Source organism: Asterias amurensis, chromosome 2, assembly GCF_032118995.1.
Source record: "Asterias amurensis chromosome 2, ASM3211899v1".
NCBI lineage: Eukaryota > Metazoa > Echinodermata > Asteroidea > Forcipulatida > Asteriidae > Asterias > Asterias amurensis.
In genome coordinates, this window is record NC_092649.1 from 7932540 (window position 1) to 7958693 (window position 26154).

The 26154-nt window shown below is 39.1% G+C and overlaps 3 protein-coding genes across 3 annotated transcripts; all 3 read left to right on the top strand.

The window, feature by feature from the left end:
* Nucleotides 1–570: 570 nt before the first annotated feature.
* Nucleotides 571–4071, top strand: LOC139933892 (3-beta-hydroxysteroid-Delta(8),Delta(7)-isomerase-like). Its single transcript, XM_071928128.1, has 4 exons — nucleotides 571–1272; nucleotides 2035–2071; nucleotides 2308–2450; nucleotides 3264–4071. Exons 1-4 carry the CDS (start codon nucleotides 978–980, stop codon nucleotides 3488–3490), a joined length of 702 nt encoding a protein of 233 aa, XP_071784229.1. The 5' UTR covers nucleotides 571–977; the 3' UTR covers nucleotides 3491–4071.
* Nucleotides 4072–6043: 1972 nt separating this feature from the next.
* On the top strand, nucleotides 6044–12042 carry LOC139933891 (3-beta-hydroxysteroid-Delta(8),Delta(7)-isomerase-like). The gene is made up of 4 exons (XM_071928127.1): nucleotides 6044–6583; nucleotides 9454–9490; nucleotides 10608–10750; nucleotides 11359–12042. Exons 1-4 carry the CDS (start codon nucleotides 6277–6279, stop codon nucleotides 11571–11573), a joined length of 702 nt encoding a protein of 233 aa, XP_071784228.1. The 5' UTR covers nucleotides 6044–6276; the 3' UTR covers nucleotides 11574–12042.
* A 2134-nt stretch (nucleotides 12043–14176) lies between these two features.
* LOC139933900 (ubiquitin carboxyl-terminal hydrolase BAP1-like) lies at nucleotides 14177–26154 on the top strand. The gene is made up of 11 exons (XM_071928131.1): nucleotides 14177–14315; nucleotides 16712–16741; nucleotides 17201–17388; nucleotides 17974–18093; nucleotides 18228–18432; nucleotides 19174–19246; nucleotides 19947–20067; nucleotides 20973–21430; nucleotides 22095–22878; nucleotides 24142–24234; nucleotides 24782–26154. Exons 1-11 carry the CDS (start codon nucleotides 14279–14281, stop codon nucleotides 25013–25015), a joined length of 2343 nt encoding a protein of 780 aa, XP_071784232.1. The 5' UTR covers nucleotides 14177–14278; the 3' UTR covers nucleotides 25016–26154.

The following is a 26154-nucleotide window of genomic DNA, read 5'->3' on the forward strand; positions in this document are numbered from 1 at the left end:
TTCATATATCAGATTTTAATTGTAAAAAACCCACCCAATCATGTTGAATACTCTTCTCAGGTATTTTCGAAACAGATTCGCAAAAAGCTCCGTGTACGGTCACCCCGTTTGTTGGGTCATCTGGGAGCTTAGTTTCGTATAGCCGCTGTGTTACAGCTTGGAGATATAACAAAACAAACTCCCACGCATGACGTCAAAGTATTGCCATGACGCAACGCCGCCAACGACAGAAGTGCTTTTAGTTTTTCAAAACCTTGAGGGTGGGGCCTGTTTTTTTGAACGATTATTGCAAACAATTAAAAAATGAATATTTACATATGATAAACGAACACATTTTAAACAGGTTCTCAAAGTGTCCTTCCAGTACCTGTTTTAGGTAGCCCTTTAAGGGCTATCACAGTAGTATAATACGAAAGTGTAAGGCCGCCAGGGCTACAGTTTTAGGGCCATTTCACACGAGGCATTTTTGCAGACAACATGTTCGAGTCAATGTCCAAGGAAAGGGGCAATAACACTTGTGAGTTGTTATGTTTCATTCTTGGAATCGTATGACATTGATTGAAAGAATGACTCATGTGCTACAAAAGGTGATCATGTAGCCTTCGCTGCAGTTGGTTGGCTCCAAGTTGCCTGCAAAAGTTGTCTCAAGGTGTGACAATGCCCCTATATGTCTGAACTGTAGAAGCCAAACAAGTTCCTTTCACAATAACGAGGCCTCCTACAATTTGATGAACCTCTCCCCGAATGGTTGGTTGGCTTATTTATAGCCTAGCTACGTTTAGAAGATGCGGGTACTTAGTTAATGAACCATTTAGACCTACAACTTGTCGATTTGGGTTTTTAGAATACATTTACAAAAGTGATATAAGCATAAAGAACAAAACAGAGTTACCGAGGAAATAAGAATCATTCGGAACGAAGGTTTTCAAAACACAGGTTGGTCTTTAGTGTAATATACTCTTGTGATAACTGTGACCATGGCATCAAACGTGTCGCATCCGTACTATCCACTGGGCTTGGAGGTGCCCCACTACAAGGAGAACAGTCTCGGGCTTGCCGTCACACCAATTACTCTGGGCTCCTTCGTTGTCATCTTCGTGTGTTTCTGGAAGTTTGTGAAGCAGGACCGGTTTAACCGTCTCCTAGGATCATGGGAGAAGGCTGCGCTGTGCTGGTGGGGGTTATGTGGTTGCATCCACGTGATCATGGAGGGGTACATCAGCATGAATAGCAGCAACTTTCCCGGTGACAACAACTTATTGGCACAAATGTGTGAGTGTTCGTTTTAATCAATTAAACATGAAAATAAACATCAACTAGTTTGAAAGTTAACTTATATAACCTAAGAATTCAACTCCATTCCATATTAACATAAACCTTTACCTTGTCTCTCAAGGGACATCACACATTTTGCAAAATTTTCCCCGAATTAATTCACGATTTTGCCGCAAGTGAAACATATTTTTGCCCAAGACAAACTGTAACATTTTCATTAAGGTTTAATTTGTGAAAAGTATACATTTCCCCCAAATACGCGAATAATGGTATTCAAGATCTTGTATTTAAAACAGTATTTGGAAACAGTACATCAACATCAACCCCCCCAAAAAATAACGCAAGATTCACTACAAAATTAACAAAAAAGGTTAAACTGTAATTTTATGTAATGACTTTCACTCGCTATTTATGGCGCACAGAGTGAACAAACTTGATGAGCTGTATGATGGAGAGGGCGTAGAGAAGACGATCAGAGTGCTGATCGAAACATCGAGTTGAAACCAACGGATCTTTTCAGAACCACCCCAACTCATATAGAGATAGTCATTACATGGTGTGATCGCAATCCTTATGTCATCTATAATTTCTGTCTTGTTTTTACTGTTACCCAACGATGCTTTAATGCAACATTCTTTGAACTTTGGATGACCACTTTTCACGATAGGGTTCAACATCGCGAAGTATACACACATTGCGGTGTCACAATAATGAGCAAGACTGGCAGAATACAATATTAGGTTTCCTTTGTTATTACAGGGAAAGAGTACACAAAGGGAGATAGCAGATATGTGCAGTAAGTATACAATTTATTTTTATCGAAAGACATTTCTCACAAGGCTCACTGATAATGTGCCTTTAAACGCCGCGCGGCGCGCCGTCTTCACCTATCATTTACTGTTGTACATATGTATGTATATGCAAAAGTTTATGGCGTCGGTGACGATTTGACACGGGATATTGCATTAAATAACTGCGAAACATTTTCCCGCCTATAATTTAAAATAATAAAAAGTACACATTATCTTTCAGGTCTGATGCCTGTATTATAATCATGGAGGGACTGACGGCATGGATAGAAGGTCCCGGATGTTTCGTCATCATTTGGGCGTTCCTAAACAGACACCCAATGCGTCACGTGCTCCAGTTCGGAGTCTCCATTGGTCAATTCTACGGTGAGATAGTGTCAGTCATTGTTTGTAACCGGATAAAAATAATGCTGTTTACAACCATGGACCTCATTTCCCTCTTTCGTTTACACTTCATTTTTTTTTTTTTTTTTTTTTTTTTTGGGGGGGGGGGGGGGGCTTTTTTTTTTTTTTTTTTTTTTTTTGGGGGGGGGGGGGGGCAACAGATCCCAATGGTTTTCTACATGTTTTCCAACTGTGGACCTTTCCTGCTTCGGGATCACGAACCAAGGACTCTATTGTCAAAGGTCCCCGTTTTGAATATGTATACCTACTCATTGCCTTATAAGCCAGTGGACACTATTGGTAATTTTCAAAGACCAGTCCTCTACCTTGCTGTATCTCAACATATGCATAAAATAACAAACCTGTGAAAATTTGAGCTCGATTGGTCGTCAGAGTTGCGAGAGATGACTATGAAAGAAAAAAACACCCTTGTCACACGAAGTTGTGTGCTTTCAGATGCTTGATTTCGAGACCTCAAGTTCTAAACTTGAGGTCTCGAAATAAAATTTGTGGAAAATTACTTCTTTCTCGAAAACTACTCCACTTCAGAGGGAGCCGTTTCTCAAAATGTTTTATACTACCAACCTCTCCCCATTACTCGTTGCCAAGTAAGGTTTTATGCTAATAATTATTTTGAGTAATTACCAATAGTGTCCACTGCCTTTATAAAGAAAACGTCCATGTCCCTGTGATGCAATGTATGACTAATTTTCAAAAATTGCACGAGAGATTTTGAAATGGTTTTTCTAGGCAATTATGATTGAATAAATTGTTCTCTCGATCCCACACACTCAGGTACACTTCTGTACTTCTTCACCGAGATGTTCGACGGTCTATCCCACGGTCCCCGGTTCCATCCTCTGTACTTCTGGTTTTACTTCTTCGGGATGAACTCACCCTGGCTGGTGGTGCCTCCAATCCTAATATATCAGTCATGGAAGCAACTCAACCTGGCCCAGGGGCTCCTGGACAAAGAGACTGGATTCAACCCAGTAAAAGGTGGTATCTCAAAACGAAAATAGACGAGTGAATCTAACGGAGTGCATTAGCCCATTTACAAAGTCACGTCTCCTTAGAAAAATACCGCAAGAACATTTTGGAAAACTTAGTATAGTTTAACAAAAGGCTACCAAGATGGACGCCATCCTGTAGTTAACTGCTGTGTACCGGTGTGGCAGGAGATTTTGTCTCCCAGAAATTCTGTCCCAAAACGGCGAACCGTGTTAACAAACATCTTTTACTGCACTTATTGCATGCTTCAAAATCAGTGCGCCATATCCCAGGGGAATCAGTCCTACGAAATGCTGCACCCCCCCCCCCCCCGTGTGAAAGTTACGTGGGCTGAAGGAGGATTTAAAAAGAGGTTACCTATCAGAAATAGTTTGTACACAATTTGTCGTTATGGGGTAGGGGGCACAGCGAAACTCCGAGGACAGAATCCCATGCCACAGCAGTGCCAAGAGAAATCTGTCTGCCGGGGATTTTGTAATAATTATGAGGAATTAACATAGGCTGAATGCAAGGAGGATGGTTCAAAAGAGGGCGCTATCAGAAGAGGTTTGTGCGAATATCGTTGTATGCTGGGGAGGTTGGGGGGGGGGGGGGGGGGGGGCACAGAATCTCCTGACGCACCGGCAGGCACGCCTTCCTCCGGAAGAGATACCGCTAGAATGAGGTGTGCCGACTGGAAAAGTTTGTTGACATTGCCATTTTCTTTGATTCTGTATGAAACAATAAACTACCAGCAATAAATAGCCCATTTATTTACAAATCTTGTATTATAGATTATTTACTTTGTCAGGTTTCTTTCCGCCCGTACAGCCACGGCAGGTATAGTGCAAGTAGTGTTTTATAGAATAACAATAAAACTAGTAGTAGTGATACGTAATTTTATTTTGGATCATTTCATCAGTCCAGATGGGCGTCCCAAAGCACTCATTGTTATGAAGGTTATAATGCAGCGCAATGTTTGGATAGTGAGTATGTTTTTGATATCCTCGGCAGCCAACTACTAAAAGCTAACCGCGTCAAAACTAATCGTTGTGGATCATATTCCTTGGTTGATTTGTCACAATCCCATTGGTTTGTTTACTACGCAGGTAAAAGTAAAGGAAATCTGGCCCCAAAGATGCTAAATTTTGACAAGTTTTAAGTTATCTCAAAAATAGTTCATTTATTTAATAAGTTTTATTCAGGAAAGTTTAGTTTTTGTTCCTGACAAAACTATTATTGTAAATTTTTTATTTTCTAGTGGTCGGAACAGGAGATTAAATTCGATAGTAATTTAGTTTACTTTTTTAAAATCCATCAGGGGTGCTACTTTCTTGCTCTCTCTCTCTCCTAATTGTATGTGCATGTTTGTGTTTTCTTTTACTGTTCTTATATTGTCTGTACTTGAATTTTTACCCGTGTAATTAATAAATGAAATGAAATAAATGAAAATGAAGCATTGGACCTGTCAAGATCTCATTAAAAGTATGAATCCGGTAGATTTCTGTATGTAAACGGCGAGTTTGTATTCGTCAATATTAGTTTGCTGTCGCGATGCGGTGTTGTATAATAAGTGTTTAAAATTCACGAACTGCCAAGCCTACTAAAACGTTTCACTCGGGATAGAAAAGCTTAGTCAATGCTCTTTCAAATGATGTAACAACGAGTTTGATTGAATAATCTTTGGTCCTGTCACTTCATAGAAAGGGAAAGGGAAAAGAGAAAGGTCCTTGCTCTTTGGTCACTTTAAGCAATGATATCAATTCATATCGGGGTCCGTTTCAAGTATCCTATATTCAATGCCCCACAATCCGCTGAATCTGTACACACTGACGACACTGACAGACTTAATCATAGACTCTCTCTGTTCCAACGAAAGTTTTCATGTAAAGATTTCATTCCCTTTATGGACCAGTCATCACCCAACTCGAAGAATGTATTATTTGATTGGTCCGAGTGATCTGCGTCAGCTGCACCACCCACACCACCTCGGACCAATCAAAACACATATATGGAAAGCTAACGTCGCTGCACGTTTATCAATGATTGGTTCTGAAAAGCACGTAGGCCAACCTGTCTTTATCCTTGCGGAAGAAGACAAGGACCAGTCTATACAACCTAACAAATTTGCATAAAACAAATCCAGAGGGCGCTATTTTAACAAACTGCTCACTTAAAATGTGACGTCAGCTGTTCAGGCTAGCACAACACGAACTGCTCCAGGTCTTGAAAAACTTGCCATCGTCGTCTTTAAAGGAACACGTTGCCGTTAGCTGAGAGAAGTTTTGTATATTCCGGATCCAGCGGAGATCTTCACAAACAACCAACGTCTAAGTCCCAAAGAAAAAATGTACACATATAAATAGATGACAAACAAAGTTTAAACTTTATTTCAAGTTCAAGATCCTCATGCATGCCGTTCCTTTCGTTGATTCAACAAAGGAAGTCGATTATGATAATAGTCGGTTAATTGCAAATGTATTTTTCTACGCAGGGTAGAAATGGAACACTGTTAAAGAGACTGGGTAAAGTTTATGGTTTTGAAAATCGTCCCATTATTTATTAACCCATAGCTCACGTGTACACATGTAGTGTAGAGGGGATCCGAACAACAGAGGGGGGTTGTATCTAAAGATCACGCCTTGTTTACACAAACCGTGTGGTACATGACGACGAGAGTGCAGTGTTGGTTCGCAGATGACGTCACAACCATTTCTCTCTATTAATTTAAGCAAGAGTACCGTACCCCCTGTTCATAAAGTTCTCAACAGTGGTTTGAGTCTAGCAGGGGCAGGGTGAGTTCTTTCTCAATTCAAAGATGGCACCTTCTACTGACAACGTTTCCCATCCGTACTATCCACTGGACCTTCATTTGCCCCATTACGTGGATAACTCACGCTCAGTCGAAGTTATTCTCTCCGTTGTTGTAGCCTTCTTTGTTGTGTTTTATTTGTTAACATGGATGGTGGTTGGAAAGGATCGATTCGGTCGCCGACTTCGGCTGGACGAGAGGGCTGTTCTATGCTGGTTTGGAATGAGTGGTAGCATCCACTTGATCCTTGAGGGATATCTGACGCTGAACAGCGGTACAGTGGCAGGACACAACGATATTCTAGCTCAAATATGTAAGTAAGACTAGACTAGACCATAGAGTAAGGACAGAAGCTGTCTGCGTGGCCAGCTAGCCTCTCTGTCTGGACCATAGAGCTATATAGGTCTTATTATATAGCTCTATGGTCTGGACATGTAACATACACAGACAAGTGCACTTACATGTACATGTACATGGCTAACACATGTACACCGCGTTACCGGCCGGTGTTTCAGAAGGCTGCTGAACGAGGCCGTCTGACACTAGACTTGCTGTAGTCGTTTCTGAAGATTGGTCAGAGAGAACCGCGGATTATTTTGTTCTAGCGGGAGGACTTCTGCATTTCAAACACATTTGAACGGTTCCTTCCTGAAGTTATTACTTAAGATGTGTTTTTTATATAAAAGAGAACGCAATTGTGGGATAGTGGACAAAAATGGCAGTTTGAATGTATACATTTTTAGAAAATATTTTAATATAGCTGTTGTAAACTGCTTTCCAAAGGGACTAATAAAACAGGCAACGAAGGCGATTGCCGTCGTGTCCCCATGGAGGTTCCCTAGGATTGCCTTGGTGCCCTTAAAATGCTCCAGTACAAATTTGCAATTTTTCACCATATGGTGCCCTTTACCAAGAAAAAAAAGACTCTGCTAGGGTCGAAACGTCCATTTGTTTAACTGCATCTTCTGCAATATTTGTGATAAAAACAATATCATATTTTTTTCTGAAAAACTTAAAATGTGATCCTTTTTTAAGTGGAAACTATTTTCCCACAACCCCACCAGGTAAGGCCTCATGACAAAAGATACCAGTTGATCGTTCTGTCCCTCATTCTTATTTTGAGGCCGCATCTTTTTTAATATTTTTTTTCCCTTTAACATTTTGTTTTTCAAAAAGACAAACTTTCTGCATTTCCCGCCAAATTTACTAATCTTTCAAGAACTTGAAACTATATTTAACAAGTAAGTGGTGACTTTAAACTGAAGAATTGGTAGCCAGTTTGAATTAAAATGCTAAGCGACCACCTTTTAGAGAAATTATTTGAAAAAGGCCCTCATCCTCTTTTTTTTTGTTTAAAGACAGTGGACATTATTGGTAATTGTCAAAGACCAGTCTTCACAGTTGGTGTATCTCAACATATGCATAGAAAATTTGAGCTCAATCGGTCGTCGAAGTTGCGAGATATTAATTTAAACAAAAACACACTTGTCGCATCATGGTCCACGAAGTTGTGTGCTTTCAGATGCTTGATTTCGAGACCTCAAATTCTAAATATGAGGTCTCGAAATCAAATTCGTGAAAAATTACTTCTTTCTTGAAAACTACTTCACTTCAGAGGGAGCTGTTTCTCACAATGTTTTGTACTATCAACCTCTCCCCATTACTCGTAATCAAAAAAGGTGTTATGCTCATAATTGTTCTAAGTAATTACTAGAAATGTCCACTGCCTTTAAGCTCGCACCACCAACTTTTTTTTTTTTTTTTTTTTTTTTTTTGGGGGGGGGGGGGAGGGGGAGGGGGGGGGCTTAATTATAAATTATACGCTCCTGAATCTGATTTAGGTAACTCCATCCCAGACTGCTTTTAGTTTTTATCTCTTGCTCATCAGTGCTTACTAACTCAAGGGTGTGATTGCTTCAATCTTTTTTATTAGAATGGCAAAGGAGCATTGTTCGGACTTGAAAGCCAAACACGGACAAAAATAAGTATCAAGTCATTAACAGAATTAAGTCAGTAATTTTTAAGAAAATTATCTCTAAAAATAATTCCCTTTGTGCTATATTTACATGACGAGATTATTATATTGGTGGGTTCGTGATAAGGCCCATTGTCTGAACCTAAATACGGACATACTGCATTGTTGGTTCAGGAACTTTGGTCCACTCAGTGCCGTATCGTATAGATTGCACTATAAAAAGAACCGATACACGCTATTGGTTGTATTGTGTCAGATCAAATAATCTAATACTAATCTCAAAGCTATTTTGTACCGCACTGTGAAAATAAATTAGACAAAACGACGTAAGTTAGTCATATAAGACACCATTTTAACTGACTATACCTATATATATAAGCCAACATGATGTCTTGACTAACTTACGTCGTTTTGACTAATTTAAGATTCTATTCTTATAACAGGTCTGGAAAAGGAGATCTTTTGAAATTGATTTAATTTGTATTACTTTGTGCGGATATCACATTTACATACAGATGAGGTTTAAATCCTTACTGTTATGGTCAAATCGATATGACCGAACCGAACCGTGGGAACCACACCAAACTAAATCCAGAGGTTTTGGAGTAAATCATTCATACAATACTACAAGAAGTTGGTACGAACCAGAAAGTTCAATAATATCTGCATTTGAGCTGTGGATTTTATTACAAATCATGAAGTCCAGCTTCTGCTAGGGATTTTTTTGGGGGGAAAAAAACCTTGACCATTTCCTGCTACTCCGCGGGTGTTGCCATTAATTTTGGAGCATTTTGTATGGTGATTCCAATATCAAAAGGAAGCCGAGGTTTGGAAAAAATACATTCAGTACAGAAAATAGCTAAGCAAAAGCAAGTTTGCTTACAGGGTAAGGTACCAGCCAAAATACCATTGTGACTGGTTTCCTGCTTTTCGATAATAAAGCAGCATTTTAACCGAACATTCTGCTTTAAAGAAAACATGAAACTGTACCAAACTCTACATTCGACTTACGTTCTAGTACCAGAAGAACAATAGAGCCTTTATTGAACTTTCCGATGACCTGTCACCACTGTTAGGTATTATATTTATAGGCAATATTTAATATTATGATTTATATATCATATATTTTGCCCGTTGATACAACTTATTGACCTAATCTGTTATCTTGTTTTTTCTCTCTCCTTCTTTTCTATCTTGGTTCGATATAGGGAAAGAGTACGCAAAGGGCGACAGCCGATATGTTTCGTAAGTTTTGAGTATTTTAGGGTTTTTCCCACACAATTTGTTGTTGTCTGCTTGGAAACGTCTATTAATAAATGTCTGTGAAACATTATTTCCAGTTAAATAACATTAATAAGCGTTAGTAAATATACATCTATGTCTTCTGATATAACCCTTTTCCCTTGAACTTGTCACCTGTATGATTACCCCGTGTGACAATTTCCAACAGACTTTCATTTAAAGGCAGTGGACACTTTTGGTAATTACTCAAAATAATTATTAGCATAAAACCTTTCTTGGTGACGAGTAATGGGGAGAGGTTGATGGTAAAAAACATATTGAGAAACGGCTCCCTCTGAAGTGCCATAGTTTTTGAGAAATAAGTAAGAAAAATTACGAATTTGATTTCGAGACCTCAGATTTAGAACTCGAGGTCTCGAAATCAAGCATCTAAACGCACACAACTTCATGTGACAAGGGTGTTTTTTTCTTTCATTATTATCTCGCAAGTTCGATGACCGATTGAGCTCAAATTTTCACAGGTTTGTTATTTTATGCATATGTTGAGATACACTCACTGTGAAGACTAGTCTTTGACAATTACCAATACTGTCCACTGCCTTTAAAGGCACTGCAAATGTTTGGTAATTACTCAAAATGTTTATTAGCTTATAAGCTTATAACATAACTCGGTAACGAGTAACGGCTATCTAGTTGTGAGAAACGGCTTCCTCTGATGAAGTAACGTGGTTTTTGAGGTAATTTTCACTTTTGATAATTTGAATATGACCAAGACAAAGACTCCGTGCCCGAAGTCTTTGTAAGACAAAGACTCCACGCCCGAAGTCTTTGTACGGCATCTGAAAGCAACACAATTACTGGCTGTATTTGTGTATTTCTTTTATTATTTTCTTGCACCTTTGATGATCCATTGGGCCCAAATTTCACAGGTTTGTTGTTATTAGTTTTATGTGGAATACACCAAGTGGGAATAAAGGTGTTTGACAACTACCAACCGACAACTACCAACCGTGTCCAGTGCCTTTAACACACGATTTATTCGCAAAGTGGACAAACATGATGAGTTGTAACAAATAGAAGTGAGAATATTGTTTCAACTAATTGTGTGTGTTTTGTACAGAAACGATACGTGCACCATCGCTTTGGAGAATATAACTGCATGGCTAGAAGGTCCCGGATGTTTCATCACGGTGTGGGCGTTTCTCAATAGAAGTTCAATGCGTCACGTGATGCAACTGGCTGTTTCGATTGGCCAGTTTTATGGTAGGCAAAAGTGTTTGAATTATGAGTACTGTGCTTTGTCATTATTCCGACGATGTATCGGTTCAACGAAGAAGAAACAGTAGGATTTGCATAATGTTCTTATTTACATAAACACTGAGTGCTACACTGCAAAAACTGTGGTGTTGAATTTACACCGTGGGTGTTGTCACATTATAAATACACGAGAGAATCAAAATTAACTTCATAGTGTGTTATAACAGCACAAATGTAACGTTGGCAGAAATTAGTGTTAGTTTAACACTTGGGTATACATTTGGACTCTCTTTTCAGTATATATTATGTGACAACACAGCTTTATCACTTGCTTTTTTCAGTGCAGTTCTACTTCATGTTAAAATGTGTACAATGTACACAGCAATGTTATAAGATTAAAATAACGTTCACACAATTTGTGTTTAAAGGTTGACATGGTGGAAAATGTCCCTTGACATGTGTTTTTTGGTCCATGAATGACATGCAGTTTTAAAAGAAAATTAGTGAAAATATAGTATACAAAATTAGAGTAGTTTAATTAGTTTATTTTGCCTGTTATTTATATCAACTCGACTCCTACTAATCTCCATCATTCTTTATCAATAATATAACAGGTGTTCTCATCTACTTCATTACCGAGTACGTTGAGGACTTCGTCCACGGGCCGAGGTTCCACCCCTACTACTTCTGGCTGTATGTGATCGGGTTCAATGCCCCCTGGGTTATTGTCCCACCCATCCTCATCAGACAATCCTGGAGGGAGTTGAACCGCGCACAGAAGGAGCTAGACAAGACCACTGGGTATCTAGGCCACAAAAAGAACCGCTGATCTTGAACTTGAAGATAATTATATCATTCATATGGGCCCAATTTCATCAAGCTTGTAAGCGCAAAAAAAAAAGCGAAGCCCCGACCAATCTACAATCCCGGCCAAATGCTTGGGCTACCCCCTGTCCATTCTCTCCCCCATCCACCCCCCTCCCCCAGCAACAGCGAGAACCAATATTGAAAGAGGGCAGCGGGGCCCAACGAGATATGGTCGCGATTGTATAGCTTGTTTGAAATAGTTTGAATTGAAAGAAAAATGTGTGATTGAACAAACGACCTATGGATTAACGTGCCGGCGCTTTGCCAACACATCTATCTATGTGACAGTCTTCCTTTTGTTTTCGTTGTTCCGGGTGCAAGTCAGAAGCCATACCACCGTTAGCTACCGTGTAGCAAGGGATCCGCACACAAGTTTACATTGCTGGATGCTTGTTCCCCAACTCGGTTGTTGTTTTGTTCGTTTGCTTAGTTAAGAAATGTGCTAAGCAGCATTTTCTGCTTAGAGGTTTTTTGCGATTGGGTCTAGGTTGTTATGAAAGCATGCTTAGTATTTTGTTTAAATTTTAAATTATCTAACAATTTTGTTTTAATTAAAAGCGTTATTAATTTTTTGTAGAATAGCTTTTTAGCAATGTTTGATTTAATATAAAATAATACTGTCCGTCCTTACCAAAGATAGGAATTCATCAGGTAAAGAATACATTGCAACTATTTTAATGTGTCGGAGAATCATCTTGATTTGCAATCATGGTTGTCAAAATTCAAAGACACTTTCCCTAAAGGCACTGGTCACCTTTAGTAAATTGTCAAAGACCAGTATTCTCACTTGGTGTAGGCCCTATCTTTGTGCATTAAAAAAAAAGGAAACTTTGTTTGAACTTCGTTGGAGAGAATAATGGAATAAAAAACACCCTTGTCGTACAAGTTGTGCGCTTTCAGATGCTTGAATTCGAAACCTCAGCTGAGGTTCCGAATTAAATCCAACTACCTAAGTGAGAAATTACTTCTTTTTGAAAAACTACATTACTTTAAAGGCGTTTCTCACAATTTTGTTTATTACAATTAACATTGCTCGTTAAGCAAGTAAGTTTATTTTTGTTTACAATTATTTTGAGTATTTACAAAGTGTCCAGTGCCTTTAAGTAGCGAGCTTGACGTTTGTTCATTAATATGTGAGCAAAATGGTGCTACCAGTGTTTTTCCAAATAAACTACAAAACTGACATAAGTTATACGCTGTGAGTGTATTGTTGTGTGCAAATGGTGAAAATTAATTTGAATCAAAATTACCTGACGTTTCGACCCTGTCGTTCCCTCTAAAGCCAAACATGGATGTACAATAGTCCAGCTGCAGGGAGTTAAAGGTTGAAATTGACAACATTCATCGGGCACACTTTTAGACCATTCCTCTACTAACTTTCGCAACTCCCCGGGAGCATACTTCACCTCAAGAAAGTGTCTATTCACTGCTAAGGGAATAATCAAATACACCACCGTCTCTGCCCTCTCATGTACCCATTTATACACCTATTTATCTATTTATTTTAACAAAACTTCCAAAAACGGAGAAGAATAAAAGCACATGAACGCAAGAGAGAAGGTGAGGAGGGGATCGGGAGGCGACATACACACGTGTTGTATGTGTAAAATCTTTACGCACGACCAATGGTGGAATTTTTCAACCTCAATTTTGAACCGGTGTCGCATGCAATTATGTCCTCTATGCAATACTATCCGGAGGACATTATTGCATATGCAATAATGTCCGCCGGACGGTTTTGCATATGCAATCGTGTCTCCCGGACGCTGCTGCATGATGCACCTGTGAACCGGTGTCGCATGCAATTATGTCCTCTATGCAATACTATCCGGAGGACATTATTGCATAATGTCCGCCGGACGGTTTTTCATATGCAATCGTGTCATCCCGGACGCTGCTGCATGATGCAATTGTGTCCGCCCGGACACATTTGCATATGCAGTTGTGTCCGCCCCGTGCAAAACCGTCCTTGCAGTAAATTAAACGCCCTTGGTCGACGGAACACGTTCGCCAATTTTTACAAGCTAAGTGCATGTCATGAATGGCATGGGAAATGTTCGGCCGTTGGTATTCGCTGCAATCATAAAATACGTGAATATTCATACTGCGTATCAGTGCATGCACGCTCGCTTACACGCACTACGTGACAGTCATGTACATGTCCGCCGGACGGTTTTTGCAAAGCCCCGGACACGATTGCATATGCAAAAGTGTCCATAACGGACAGTATTGCATGGCGGACACAATTGCATCTGACACCGGAAGACAAGGTTAAAATGGGGTCATGTCTTCGAGACATTTACGGAGTTTTTAATGACCTTTCCGATGATGTGAAACCGAACAAAAATAAGAGGTGTTCTGGGCTGTTGGCCCGAACACCTAATAACCTCCAGGACATGGTAATTTAAAAAACCCAAAACTTTCATGCGTAACTTTTACTTTCAAAGCCTCCGCACGCCGTCCAGCCATTATATGCACATAGAGAACAAGTGGGATTTTTGCCAGTCTAATTACTTAGAGTACCATTTGAGAGAAGCATCCAGCAACAGAGGGCGTAATGTTGATTGCGCTCGTGTTTTGTTTTTGACATTTTGTCAGTTTTGTGGTTTTTGGCCGTCGTAAAAGACAACTTATGAAGACTGAATTGTTATCATTTGTTATTGTAAGATGAACGACGGGTGGCTTGAGCTCGAGAGTGATCCTGGTAAGTCAACGTATTTGCTCGGTTTAGTATCTAAAAAGGCTTCTCTAGCATGTCTAGTGGAAATTACTCGCTCGAATCGAATGTTGTTTTTTTTGCACGTCAAATCACACTGCACTAGTTTCGTGAAAATGTTTTGTGTGGAACCGGTCGCACTAATAAATACCGACCCCTCACGACAACTCACGACAATTCCAATGTTAAATGCACTTCAGTACTAATAGAACATATGAACATAAGCCAACCGTAAAATATATGCAGAAGGTTCATCAAATCACTTTCATTCAACCTGAACCTGGGCTGTACGTGTTGAAAAGGTTGTATTTTTAACTGAATTTGAAACTATATTTTTTACTAAAATTGTAAAATAGGGTTGTTTTATTACCCCGAATTAGTAGCGACTGGTAATATCTGCCTTGTTGTCTTTCGACATACCTGGTGTCATGGACGTTACCATTACACCCGCAGAAAACATTTTTGTGTAATAGACCTTATGCACATGACGTCTTGAGCCAATCTATGCCTCATTGGCCAATCTATGTGCGTTTCGATTGTTTCGTCACCGTTTGACCTCAAAGATGGCGGCTGGATGATGTGAATGCATAAGATCTATTATTCATTTTATTTTAGGCTATTAAACAAACCTTTTTAAAATTATAAAGTTTGGTTGTTTTATAACAATTAATAACACTTTGAGTAGGCAGTTTCATCAAGTTGATTTTACGTGTACCAAAACACACACGCACACAGCCCCGAAAAAAAAGAACGAAATATATTAAATTATAACTCACATTTTGTACAACTCATAACTATGAGACTTGACAGCAGGCAGGAGTATTCTCTCCTCGTGCTTACATTTTAAAAATATTCGAAATCGGATGAATAGTTTCGGAGATATTGTAAAAAAAAGAGAGCAACGACAAAAAAAAAGAGGCTTGGCCTGGCGTGCAGCGCCCATTCGTTTGTGCATGACGTCAACTTTGAACCCCGTGGACAACGGATTTCGGAAATCTTCGGAAAGCGCCGAAGAAGCCCGAAGACGGTTTTTTGCGATGCGGGAGCACATGTTTACACAAAATGAGATAACGATTACATCATCGTGTAGCCGATAAAATTCCGCACATCGTACAGCTAGTCGCATAGCTTTTACCATAAAAACCTATTTTTGTCGGCGTTTTCCATTTTTTGAATCAAGATTTCTTCCAGAGACAATCATCAAAATTGAATGCGACTTTGTCAGTGCTAATTCCCATACTTTTAAGTTAAACTTGTGAAAATTTGGTGTAATTTGATTATGTTTTCTTCTCCCGCAGAAAGGTTTTGTTAGACCATTTCTTGCAAAGTTGTCCTAAATACGCACGCTTGTACATGTACGTCGTACTCGTACATCTTCGTGTTTCCGTGATGTGCCACCAAAAGAGGGCGTGTGTTACAATAAGTTTGATAGGCCGGGGCTCTAATAATAGAAAGCTGGAAAGCTGCCCGATCTTGTTTCTTTGATAATTTCTACGTTCTGAATTGATAATAACAGACTGCTCATCTTGAGTCAAAAGGAACTAGTATTGTTACATACTTTTAAAGGCCTATACTAATTGAAACGAAAGTTGATCAAAAAATTGATTGTATATAGCCATTGGTTTTTAGAAATTGTCTTTGTAAATATAACAAAAATAATCGATGTATACCAATGCCTTCATCCTCAAGTTTTTTAAAGATTGTTCTAAATTTTTACTGTGTTAATGCTACAATTTTAAATCAAAGGATCAACTGATCTTAAATTAAAGAAAACACCAGTCATAAACTCTTTAATTTTATTCCATTCTGGTTAATTTAATAATGCTATTTGTTGACATAATAAATAAAGAATATTCACACAAACACCTGCAAAACTTAACACATATTTAATTTTTATAGTTAACAATTTCCCCCACGATGCCGCTCCTTAGTTTTATTCACAAAATATCACTTTTTGCCGTTCATAAAAAATCATACTAGCGCCTCCTCAAAGCACAGTTTGTAAACCTCCCCAGTGATAGAGGGCGCTCGCCTAGTGTGCGCCCTCTATTGCCATAGGCTGTGCATTAAACTTGGCCGTGGCCGATATGAAGAAAAACATAAGAATTGAACTTGAACACGGGTACGTTTTTTTCACGATCCTCGCTCATTAAAAACGGTATATCTCTGCAACCAAACATCCGATTTCAAAATTTTAAATTGATTTTTACTTCTAAGAATACACCTTAACAGACCACATCTTGTCAGAGAAAAAATCACCTGCATTAAATTTGACTGAAACAGCCTACTTTGAGTTTCAATTTTTCACATTTGTATCAAAACTGTTTTCTTTCAATATTATTTGGTGAAATTTGTTCATCTATTTTGTATTAAATTTTACACAGGTCTCTTCACATTACTGGTTGAAGAATTTGGTAAGCATTTATTTTTATTAGTACATTTGAACAGTTGAATGCACTCACAACAATGTAGGCCGTAGGCCTTTATAACGGTAGTATAAGAAAAAGGTAGAGCTAGAGGAGCACACTGCCCCAGAACTCCAGGAAATACTGTGCAGCTCAATTAAATATTACAAGTTGTGTACAATAAACAGTTTCAAATTCTGTTAAAATTTTGTCTGAAATGCCCCCGTTGTTTAGAAATCAGTAAAAACATTTGAATCTGAGAAACGATTCAGAAATGATTGTATCTTTCTTGACACTTTTACCAGTAAATCAGCAATATGTTTACAAAACCAAACAATGACCCCTACTTTGCTCCTTCCTCTATGCATTAAGTACATGTTGGAAGTATAAAAAATCCTATTGTTATAGTGTGTTCTATCAGCTATTTATTATGTAAATGTTGTTGTTGGTTGATTTGTCCGACATCAGGTGTGACAGGAGTGCAGGTGGAGGAGATTTATGATCTGCAGAAACCAATCGAGGGCCCCGTCTACGGGTTTATCTTCCTCTTCAAATGGATTGAAGAGAGGAGGGCTCGTCGGAAGGTCCAGCCTAATGGTGACGAGGCATACCTGACGGATATCCAAGCGACTCGTGATATGTTCTTTGCCCATCAGGTGAGATGAGTTTGGAAAGGGCAGGGGCACCAAGGCATTTTCTCCTTGGTAAAGGGCATCCTATGAGGAAACTGTAAAGCTTCACTGTGAAGCATTTCAAGGGCACCTAGGCAATCACTAGGAGGCGTTGAGGCAATCGCCTTCGTTGCCTCCGTGTGAAGTATCAGGCAAATACTTCCGGCAAATACAATTACCAATAGTGTCCAGTGTCTTTAAACTGTAGACATTGATTGTGGTAACTATCTTCCTATTATGTTGAGTATCATATAATATACCCTCCAATGAGACACAGGTTAACAGTTAAAAACAATTTCAAAGTTAAATAGCTCATTAAATAGCTCATTAAATAGCTTTGTTTATTGGTTATTCCTTAAAAACATTGTTTGTACTATGTTTTCATGAAGTATGGAAATAAATATCAGTTTGAATGAATGAAAGTTAAACTTTGTATTACATTGACAAGAACAGACTTTTTGTAAAAAAATAAGTGACTGCAAATTTAAATTTTATTTCATATTAAAATTTTGTGTTTGTTTTTATAGATTTATTATTTGTTCCAACTTGATTTTGTTTCTCTATTTGCAGATCGTACCTAACTCATGTGCTACCCATGCACTGCTCAGTGTTTTATTAAACTGCCCCAGTATTAAGCTCGGAGAAACTCTCAGCAGTCTGAGAGACTATACGAGGGACTTTGGTCCAGAGGTGAAATCTCTTCTTGAATTTATTTTGTTATTTGTTTGGGTATAATAACTTGATGTTTTCCAGAAATGCATTATTGTTCAAATTAAAAACCCAATCCTAATATTTGTTGTGTTTTTCTATAAAAAAAAAAACAGAACAAAGGTTATGCCATTGGAAATGTCCCCGAGCTTGCTCAGATCCACAATTCCCACGCCCACCCCGAGCCGAGACAAATCCCTGAGAAGCAGATCGGGATCTTAACGACCAGAGCGAGGGAGACATTTCACTTTGTCAGCTACGTACCCATCAAGGACAGGTTGATAGAACTGGATGGCTTGAAACCACACCCGATCGATCATGGTGCGTATTGATTATTGGTTATTGACTATTAACCACTTCCCATTGAGATTCCTTGCTGGGAAACCCTGATAAGTTAAACTACAGACGAGAAGCACTCTCACAAAAAGCACTTGGATTTGGTGTTTTCTTCCGAGACCTTATTAAATTCAATATTATTTTTTTGTCATGCCAGCATGAAAATCATTTTCTTGGTTTCTGATTACTATATTACCTGTATTACAAATTAAAAAAAATAATACAGTATATACACAGTACAAAAAAGCAAGAGAGCAGATAAACCGTAAAATATAAAATAAGACGCGAATAATAAATTAAAAATAAAAGATAAATTTGAATGCTTATTCAAATTCCTGTTGAATGTCTTCACCATGAACAGGACTAATGGGCCAAACCTTGGTCTTGGCCCTGATACGGTTTCACAAAATCTCCTAACTTGGGATGAGTTAAATTTCATATCTAAAGTCGTAAGGATGCATTGAACCCATCCTTAGGATGGGTTACTGGTCCTAATTTGAGATAGGGTAAATCCTAGCATTTCGTGTAATTGGCTGCTGGTCGTGGCTAGGCCTTTGCTCTGGGGCTTTAATAAATGATTGATTGTAATCATGGTAATGGTGCATTATAAAATGAGAATAATAAATAAAGACTTGAGGTTGAGGTCAATCTCAGCGTGAGATTGATGTTTTCACCAGAGTGTCTAAAAATGAAATCATCAAATTTCAATATTTTGTTGATTTTCAGGACTGTGGGGAGAGAATGAGGACTGGACAGAGAAGTTTAGACGAGTTATCGGAGAGAGACTGGAAAACGAAGGGTAGGAGGATATTGAAGCTTCGTTTAAAAACTTCCTCCAATTCCTCCGACATCCGGTTCAACTCGAACTTCACAACGGTCTACATTGTTTGTGGAAAAACTGTTGAGCAATTTTTAGGCAGAATTGGTGCAACAGAAATCATCGCTACTAGTACATGTACATTAATAAGCTTAGTTTGAAATTGTCTGGGGTCAGTACATGTATTTCTGACTTTGCATAATTGCAATTGAGTGATAAAAAAAGGCAAACATTTTGCTGAATGTCTTAAGGTATGACATTGTTTTAAAGTCTGATTAATGATTTTTGCTGAAGGGTGATTAACAGCCTGAAAAGTAGGATTTAAAGTTTGCATGGTGTAAATACGATATGTAATGGTTTGCAGTAACACCATGTAATGATTATCTCTAATGAGTTGGGGTGGTTCTGAAAAGAACTGATCGAAACGTTGAGTTGAAAACAACGGTTCTTTGCAGAACCACCCCAACTCATGGTGTTATTGCAAAACTAGAAAAGTCTTCTGTAGATTATTCTATGTGTACTTTTATCGCAAAACTTGAAAAGTCTTCTGTAGATTATTCTATATGTACTTTTTGGTCAGCCCCTTGTACTCAATAAACTGTTTCTTCTTTTTCCAAGGAACAAATATCTACCTATTTGTAAGAATCTTCAATTTTTTTATTTATAATTTTGACTTTTTCAGTGGATCGTCTGACATCCGATTTAACCTGATGGCCGTAGTAGGTGACAGATGCCAATCCTACGAGCAGAAACTAGACACCCTCAAGAATAACAAACAGATTATACTCGACGCTTTGGATCAGGTAAACCAAATTATACACTCAATGGTGGAGTTCAAGCGGCTTATTTTTTGGATAGTCAAAGTTTTCGAAAGATTTGTAAATTTTTCTCTGAGCATGTAAATAGTTTATTTGATGTGCATTTAAATACTATGTTTATATTGATGCATTCATGTAATGTATTGTATCAAGGAAGACTCTGCTTAGCCACATTAACTATTTTTTGCTTATATAATGTAGCAATTATAACAGTGGCATGTTGTGGCTGAGCGGTCAAGCACACCACACTCGAGCTCTGGTGGGTCTGATCAGCAGAGTATGGGTTTAAGTTCCCATAACACTGTGTCCTTAAGCTAGTTCACTTGTTGTAAAGTAAAGAGTGAGAAGACTAGTCTTGGACAACAACCAATAGTGTCCAGTGTTGTGTTATGTCTGCTTCACCCATACAAATATTCCAAACAAGCTCCGCAAAGTTTTATAGTTTTCTTGTGCCAGGAGTATTTTTTATGACAGATATGGTGCATTTTAAATGTACTCTATTTTTTTAGGTTCAATCAGGTTACATTGTCAATATTTCTTCCCATACCGGACTCAAAATAAGTAACTTGAATGTTAATCAGTTAATACATGTAGAGACTGAGTCTGTAGGCATGAACGGTAAAAGCAAAAGCTTAAAGGCTGGGATGCATTGTAGAAAAACAAAGATGGAGAGGAAAGTAATCAAATAATATTATTTTTATGTAAAGATATTATTTGTATAGAATGTTTGCGATAGAATCACTTTAAATTTAGCTTGTTATTGTTGGATTGCAATTTAAGTTTATGTTTATAAGTTTTTCAGGTTTAGGAAAAAGATTGTAGTTCATCCTTTTATTAACCCGCCCCCTTTCTGAACCAACCTAAACACTTTATTTGATCATATCCTGCAGTTAATTCAGGCTACCCATCCTCATCTGTTCGTCGAGGCAAAGCATCAGCTCTCCCTACAAATGTCTGAATCAGAAACAACGTCGGCGGACTCCATGCAGGCCCCTAGCCCAATGCGCCATCACGACACAACTGCGCACCGACCTCTTCCGTCCCCTCCAACCCTCCCCGCTCACAGCCCGGTTCCCACACAGAAACCTGTGATCCCGATGCATCTACCAGATACCACGAGCGAGGCGTCCACACATCAACTGGTACCCGCCCATCAGACGGTTCCCAACGCCAGACGCTTTGTACCGAGAGAGCTCCGAGATCCGGACTGGAATCCCTCCAAGGATCATCACCAAGGGAGCTCCTCCTCTGCCTCTAAGAAAAAGAAGAAGAAAAAAAAGAAGAAACACAAGAAGCACAAAAAACATTCCAAGAAAATCAAGAGTTTTGAGACATTCCAACCCTATAGGTAAGAGAACCTGTTATCTTGCTGCATTCTAGATGACTATGTCTTAAAGCTCTCAGACCACTGAACTCATCCCAGTGGTGAGAGACTAACTTATAACACTGGGTTCTCTTATCTTGCCCCTAATAAAGTAATTTTGCAATTTTTCAGTTTTAAATTCTAGAGAGCTTGAGGTGCACTACAATTTTTTGATGTTTTGGTTTTTAAACTTTTTAACGCTGGCTAAATAAACAATTCTAATCTAATTCTAATTCTAAGGGGCGTAACAAAGTGCTCAGTATTTTTTCCTGCAATGTATATGCAGCTATCCTTTGCAGTACATGTATGAGACCTATTCTTCTAAAGCACCGTTGAATGGTTCACAAGGTGCTGTGGTGCAATATAAGCTGCCGATCAGACCAGGAACACCGGTGCGAACCCCTTCTCTTTTCGATAAGTGCACTGGGTTATTTTACATGCGTTACACAACCATAGCAGTCATGACTATCGATTTTCTATTTCCTGACTGTTTTTCCTTCTTGCCCCTCCGTTTTAAAGTAGTTTGTTGAGTAGTAACAAAACAAGAATGAGAGGTTTGATGTTGAAGTTTGCTTTCAATGATTCTACTTGTACTGCATCAAATAGCAAAGAAGACTTAGAACCTCTTCCTGTCTTTTACAACCTTCAGATTACCCCCGGCTTTGGATAGCCACAATTACGCCAAGTCACCGCTCATGTCAGACGACGACATCTCCGCACTCTCGTCGGCGTCCTCCACGAGCGAATCAGAGAGCAACTACCTCACCGATGACGAAAGTGATGTCGATGGGAAGAATGCACGCTCTCGAGACTACAAGATGGAGAGTATCTTGAAGAAGAACGTCGGCGATGCGGACAGGGGAGAGTCTTCCATACTTCGAGTAACTTTTAAGGAGGAGAAGGGTCTATCTCCTCAGATCCATTCACAACCAAAGACTGACGATGGTAGATATGATATGTCAAAGCAGCTGAGCATTCAGACGGTGTTCGAGAATAAAGAAATGCCCTCTCCCTCGTCCAGTTCGGGCAGCACCGACACGGCCTCGGAGATGGGTAGTGCCTTTAACTCGCCTATTTGCTCAGCGACTGCCTCGCGATCCTGCAGTCCAAACATGGCCAAGCTTCTAAAGTTTCAACACTGGAAGTCCAGCACAGTCACAGACCTCAACGCCCAACTTGAAGCATCGTTGGCAGAGGGGCATGCCAGGGCCAGATCATCGGGCGGTAGATTTATACAGACCCGGAGATCTGCACTGAAGAGGGCATCGATTGATGGATTGCCAGATTCGACTTCAATGGTGTCGTCGACTTCACAAGGGGATACACTGGGATTGAACAATGCAATGTGCTCATCATCCTTAGGCATGCCTGCTGCACAAGCAAGTCCATCCTTGCTGCTCTCACAACATGGAAAACCTCCTTTTGCTCAACGAGTAAGTCTTTCTTTCGTATCATAAGTGTAGTAACTTAAATAATATTGTTTCTACTAGGTTCTCATCAAGCGCATCTAGTAGCTTGGTCAGGGCGCTTTACATCATTATACAGTACATGTATCTCTGTTCATCAGGCATACATATAGAGACCATTCCTCAAATTGTCTCAGCTTTCGTTGGAGCATCCAACCCCAAACTGCTTAACTTATCAACAAAGGTTATTAATAATCAAATAATATCAAAATAATCAAATAATATCAAAGTCTTATAATGTCAAAAGTCTTACAATGTATATAGAGCATGTATCTACCCACAAGGTACTCAAGGCGCTTAATAAATGCATTTATACAGAAAGATGGGTAATTGAAGTTATGAATTCTGAGACCCAACACCTTATAAGGGTTTTATACACAAGGTGCTACGGGCGCATTCAGCAGCCAAAAATTAATTCTGTTTCAGCCCACTCAGAATCCTCTCAACCCTCTCCCTTATTGAGATATGGTTGACACTAAAGGAGTGGACTACTTGGTTTTGTTGTATACAGGCAAATTCACCCACACCTACTTAGTGTATTATGTCCACCATTCTTTTCTTCTCTGTGTATCTTCTTGAAGTGCTGAAAATCATCGTGAAGAATGGATGGTCTGATTTTACATGTATGTCAACTAATTATAACAAGCTACGTAGGTTGCTTTGTGAACTACGAGTGTAAACTTCTACACACTTCGGGGAATTAGCCAAGCCTGTTTCCCCAGGGGCCAATTTCATAGAGCTGCTTAAGCAAAAAATTTGCTTAAGCACGAAAATAGCTCGCTTATAATACACATGTTACTGGCCAAAATTTCCTGCCATATACATTGCTTAAGACTAGTATTAAGCTGTTGTTTACTTAGCATTACAATTGAGTGGAGTCTTGGCCGGTAATCTGATTTTACTAAGTAATGAATTTTTTGCTTAAGCAAAATTCTGTGCTTAAGCAGCTCTATGAAATTGAGCCCAGGTCTTTGCCTACAATGTAGGTGCCCCTTTAAAGTTCCCCACAGACTTTCCTAGTGAAAGGGCCCTTTGCAAAATGAAAATGGCCTTGCCCTCTCAAACACAATATGCCAGGCCTGTTGATTGGTGCCCTTGTTTGTACGGCTCTCAATGGGATAACTTATTAGATTAGTTATAGGTATTTTCCTTGGAGAATAAAATATTCTCTTCCAAAAAGCAACAACAATTTCTGTAGAGGTTTTTTGTTTTGTTATTGTCTTCAACCAGGATCTGTTAGAGCTACTGAAGAGTGTAGAGGCAGAGATAGATGTCTACGAGCAGAAATTACTGGACGAAAATGAGAAGAGGAATAAGTACAAGGTAAGACATTTCGTTAAAAGTTTCTATGACATATGGGTTTTAAGGCATTGCATGGTGAAGCGTAACACCATGTGTAAAATTTTTATATTGCTATGTAGGTTTTGTTCTTTGGAACAAGGTCTTTTTTTTTATTCTACTGCCGCAGAGTAGATTTCAGAGACTACTCCATTCTGAATCTACTTACATAGTAGTTCTGCTTATTAACTATAACCTGGTTGGAAAGGTCAGAAATCAGCCGGGACTTCCACTTTCACTTGGTAGATCCAGGGGACAGTACATACAGGGCCCAATTTCATAAAGTTGTTCAGAAAAAAATGCTGCTTAGAATATGTCTGTGCTAAGCAAAGAAATGGGTGGGGTACCGGTCACAACAATGTTACTTGATGGACTTTTGACAGGTAACCAGTTTCTGCTAAGCAATATTTGTCTGTGCTTACAGGCTTTATGAAATTGGGCCGTGGTATTTTACTGCTTTGATGTGGAGTAAATACAAAGTGGATTAGATGTGAAAAAAATGACTGATTATTATTATTTTTCCCCCTACCAGATTGACGATTGCCGTCGCTCCCACAACTACGACCCTTTCATCTGCACCTTCCTGTCCATGCTGGCTGAGCAGGGAAAGCTGGCCAGCCTTGTTGAGAAGCACACCCTAATCAAACGGCGCCAGGGTGTCCCTCTCGGGCGACTCAAAAAGACCACCAACCGCTCACGGGACAGAAGGCGACGGAAGGCACGGCCGCAGCCTTCAGTAGCAGCAAAGAAAAGGAAGATCCGTTAATGTATTCTACTTGGAAAATAAACTACAAAGTGACCCACACCTTTATTTTCTAAGGAGTGTGAATGTAATCGCTCTCTGCGAAACTCCTTTATTTTTTTTTCCGATGAGTGTGAACAGAAATTACTTGTTAAAAGTTGAAATTGAATTTTTCTAAAACCAGGAGTAAAAATGTATTCTACCTCCATGCTACAGATCACAAACTAAGGAGATCTACATGATGGACCCCAGCTGTTCATGCGGGAGAAAGAGTAGCGTTAGTTTGGCCTAATCATGTAACTGAGATAATAACAAGCTAATCCAATCCTATGACCTGGTATGCACAAATGAATTGAGTATTCATTTTTGTTTTTACTCCTACAGCAATGTGTGTTAGCACTGTATACTCAGTACTTTCCTGAGTTCTGTGAAAAAATCACAGGCATATTACTCAAGTGGGATTCCAACCCACAACCTTTGCAATTCTAGAGCAGTGTTCTACCAACTAGACCACTGAGATTGCCCGGTAGCTAGAGGCAGTTCGATTTCTATGTTTAAGCAGCGGGTACTGTAATGATTTAATAGAGGTTGAATTTCCTCGTGGGTTCAAATCCCATCTGAGTTATGCTTGTGATTTTTTGTTCACACTAGCCAGGGAAATACAGTGCTAACACACATCGGTGTAAGGGTAAAACAAAAATTAATATTCTTTATTCCCATTGCATATTACGCACCTAAATGAAAATCATTAACAGTCAGATTAATTTTTTTAATTTTTTTACCCAGCCCTGTGTTTGCGGTCTCCTTAATTTGTCAAAATCTTTGTCTTGGGTGCCAGTCAGAAACCATACATCGGTTAGCTGCCAGGTAGCCAGGGACCACAGATTACGTTTTATGACTCCAGTATTTCTACGAAACATACCTACTTGGTGAAAAGGATGTATACTTCCACGTTTTTGTTGCAAAATTTTCCCGTATTGAGACATCCCGCCCAACTGTGAGCGGAAAAACTGTTAATTAGTCCAGAAAAACAGTCACTTCAGAGTTGATTCAACAATGTTATTTGACAAGTAGTTTATTTTTAAACGCTGTACAATGCTTGGTTCACTTCTTTTGTAAGATTTTGTGTAAATACATGTAAACAGTTTTGCATTAAACGAAGA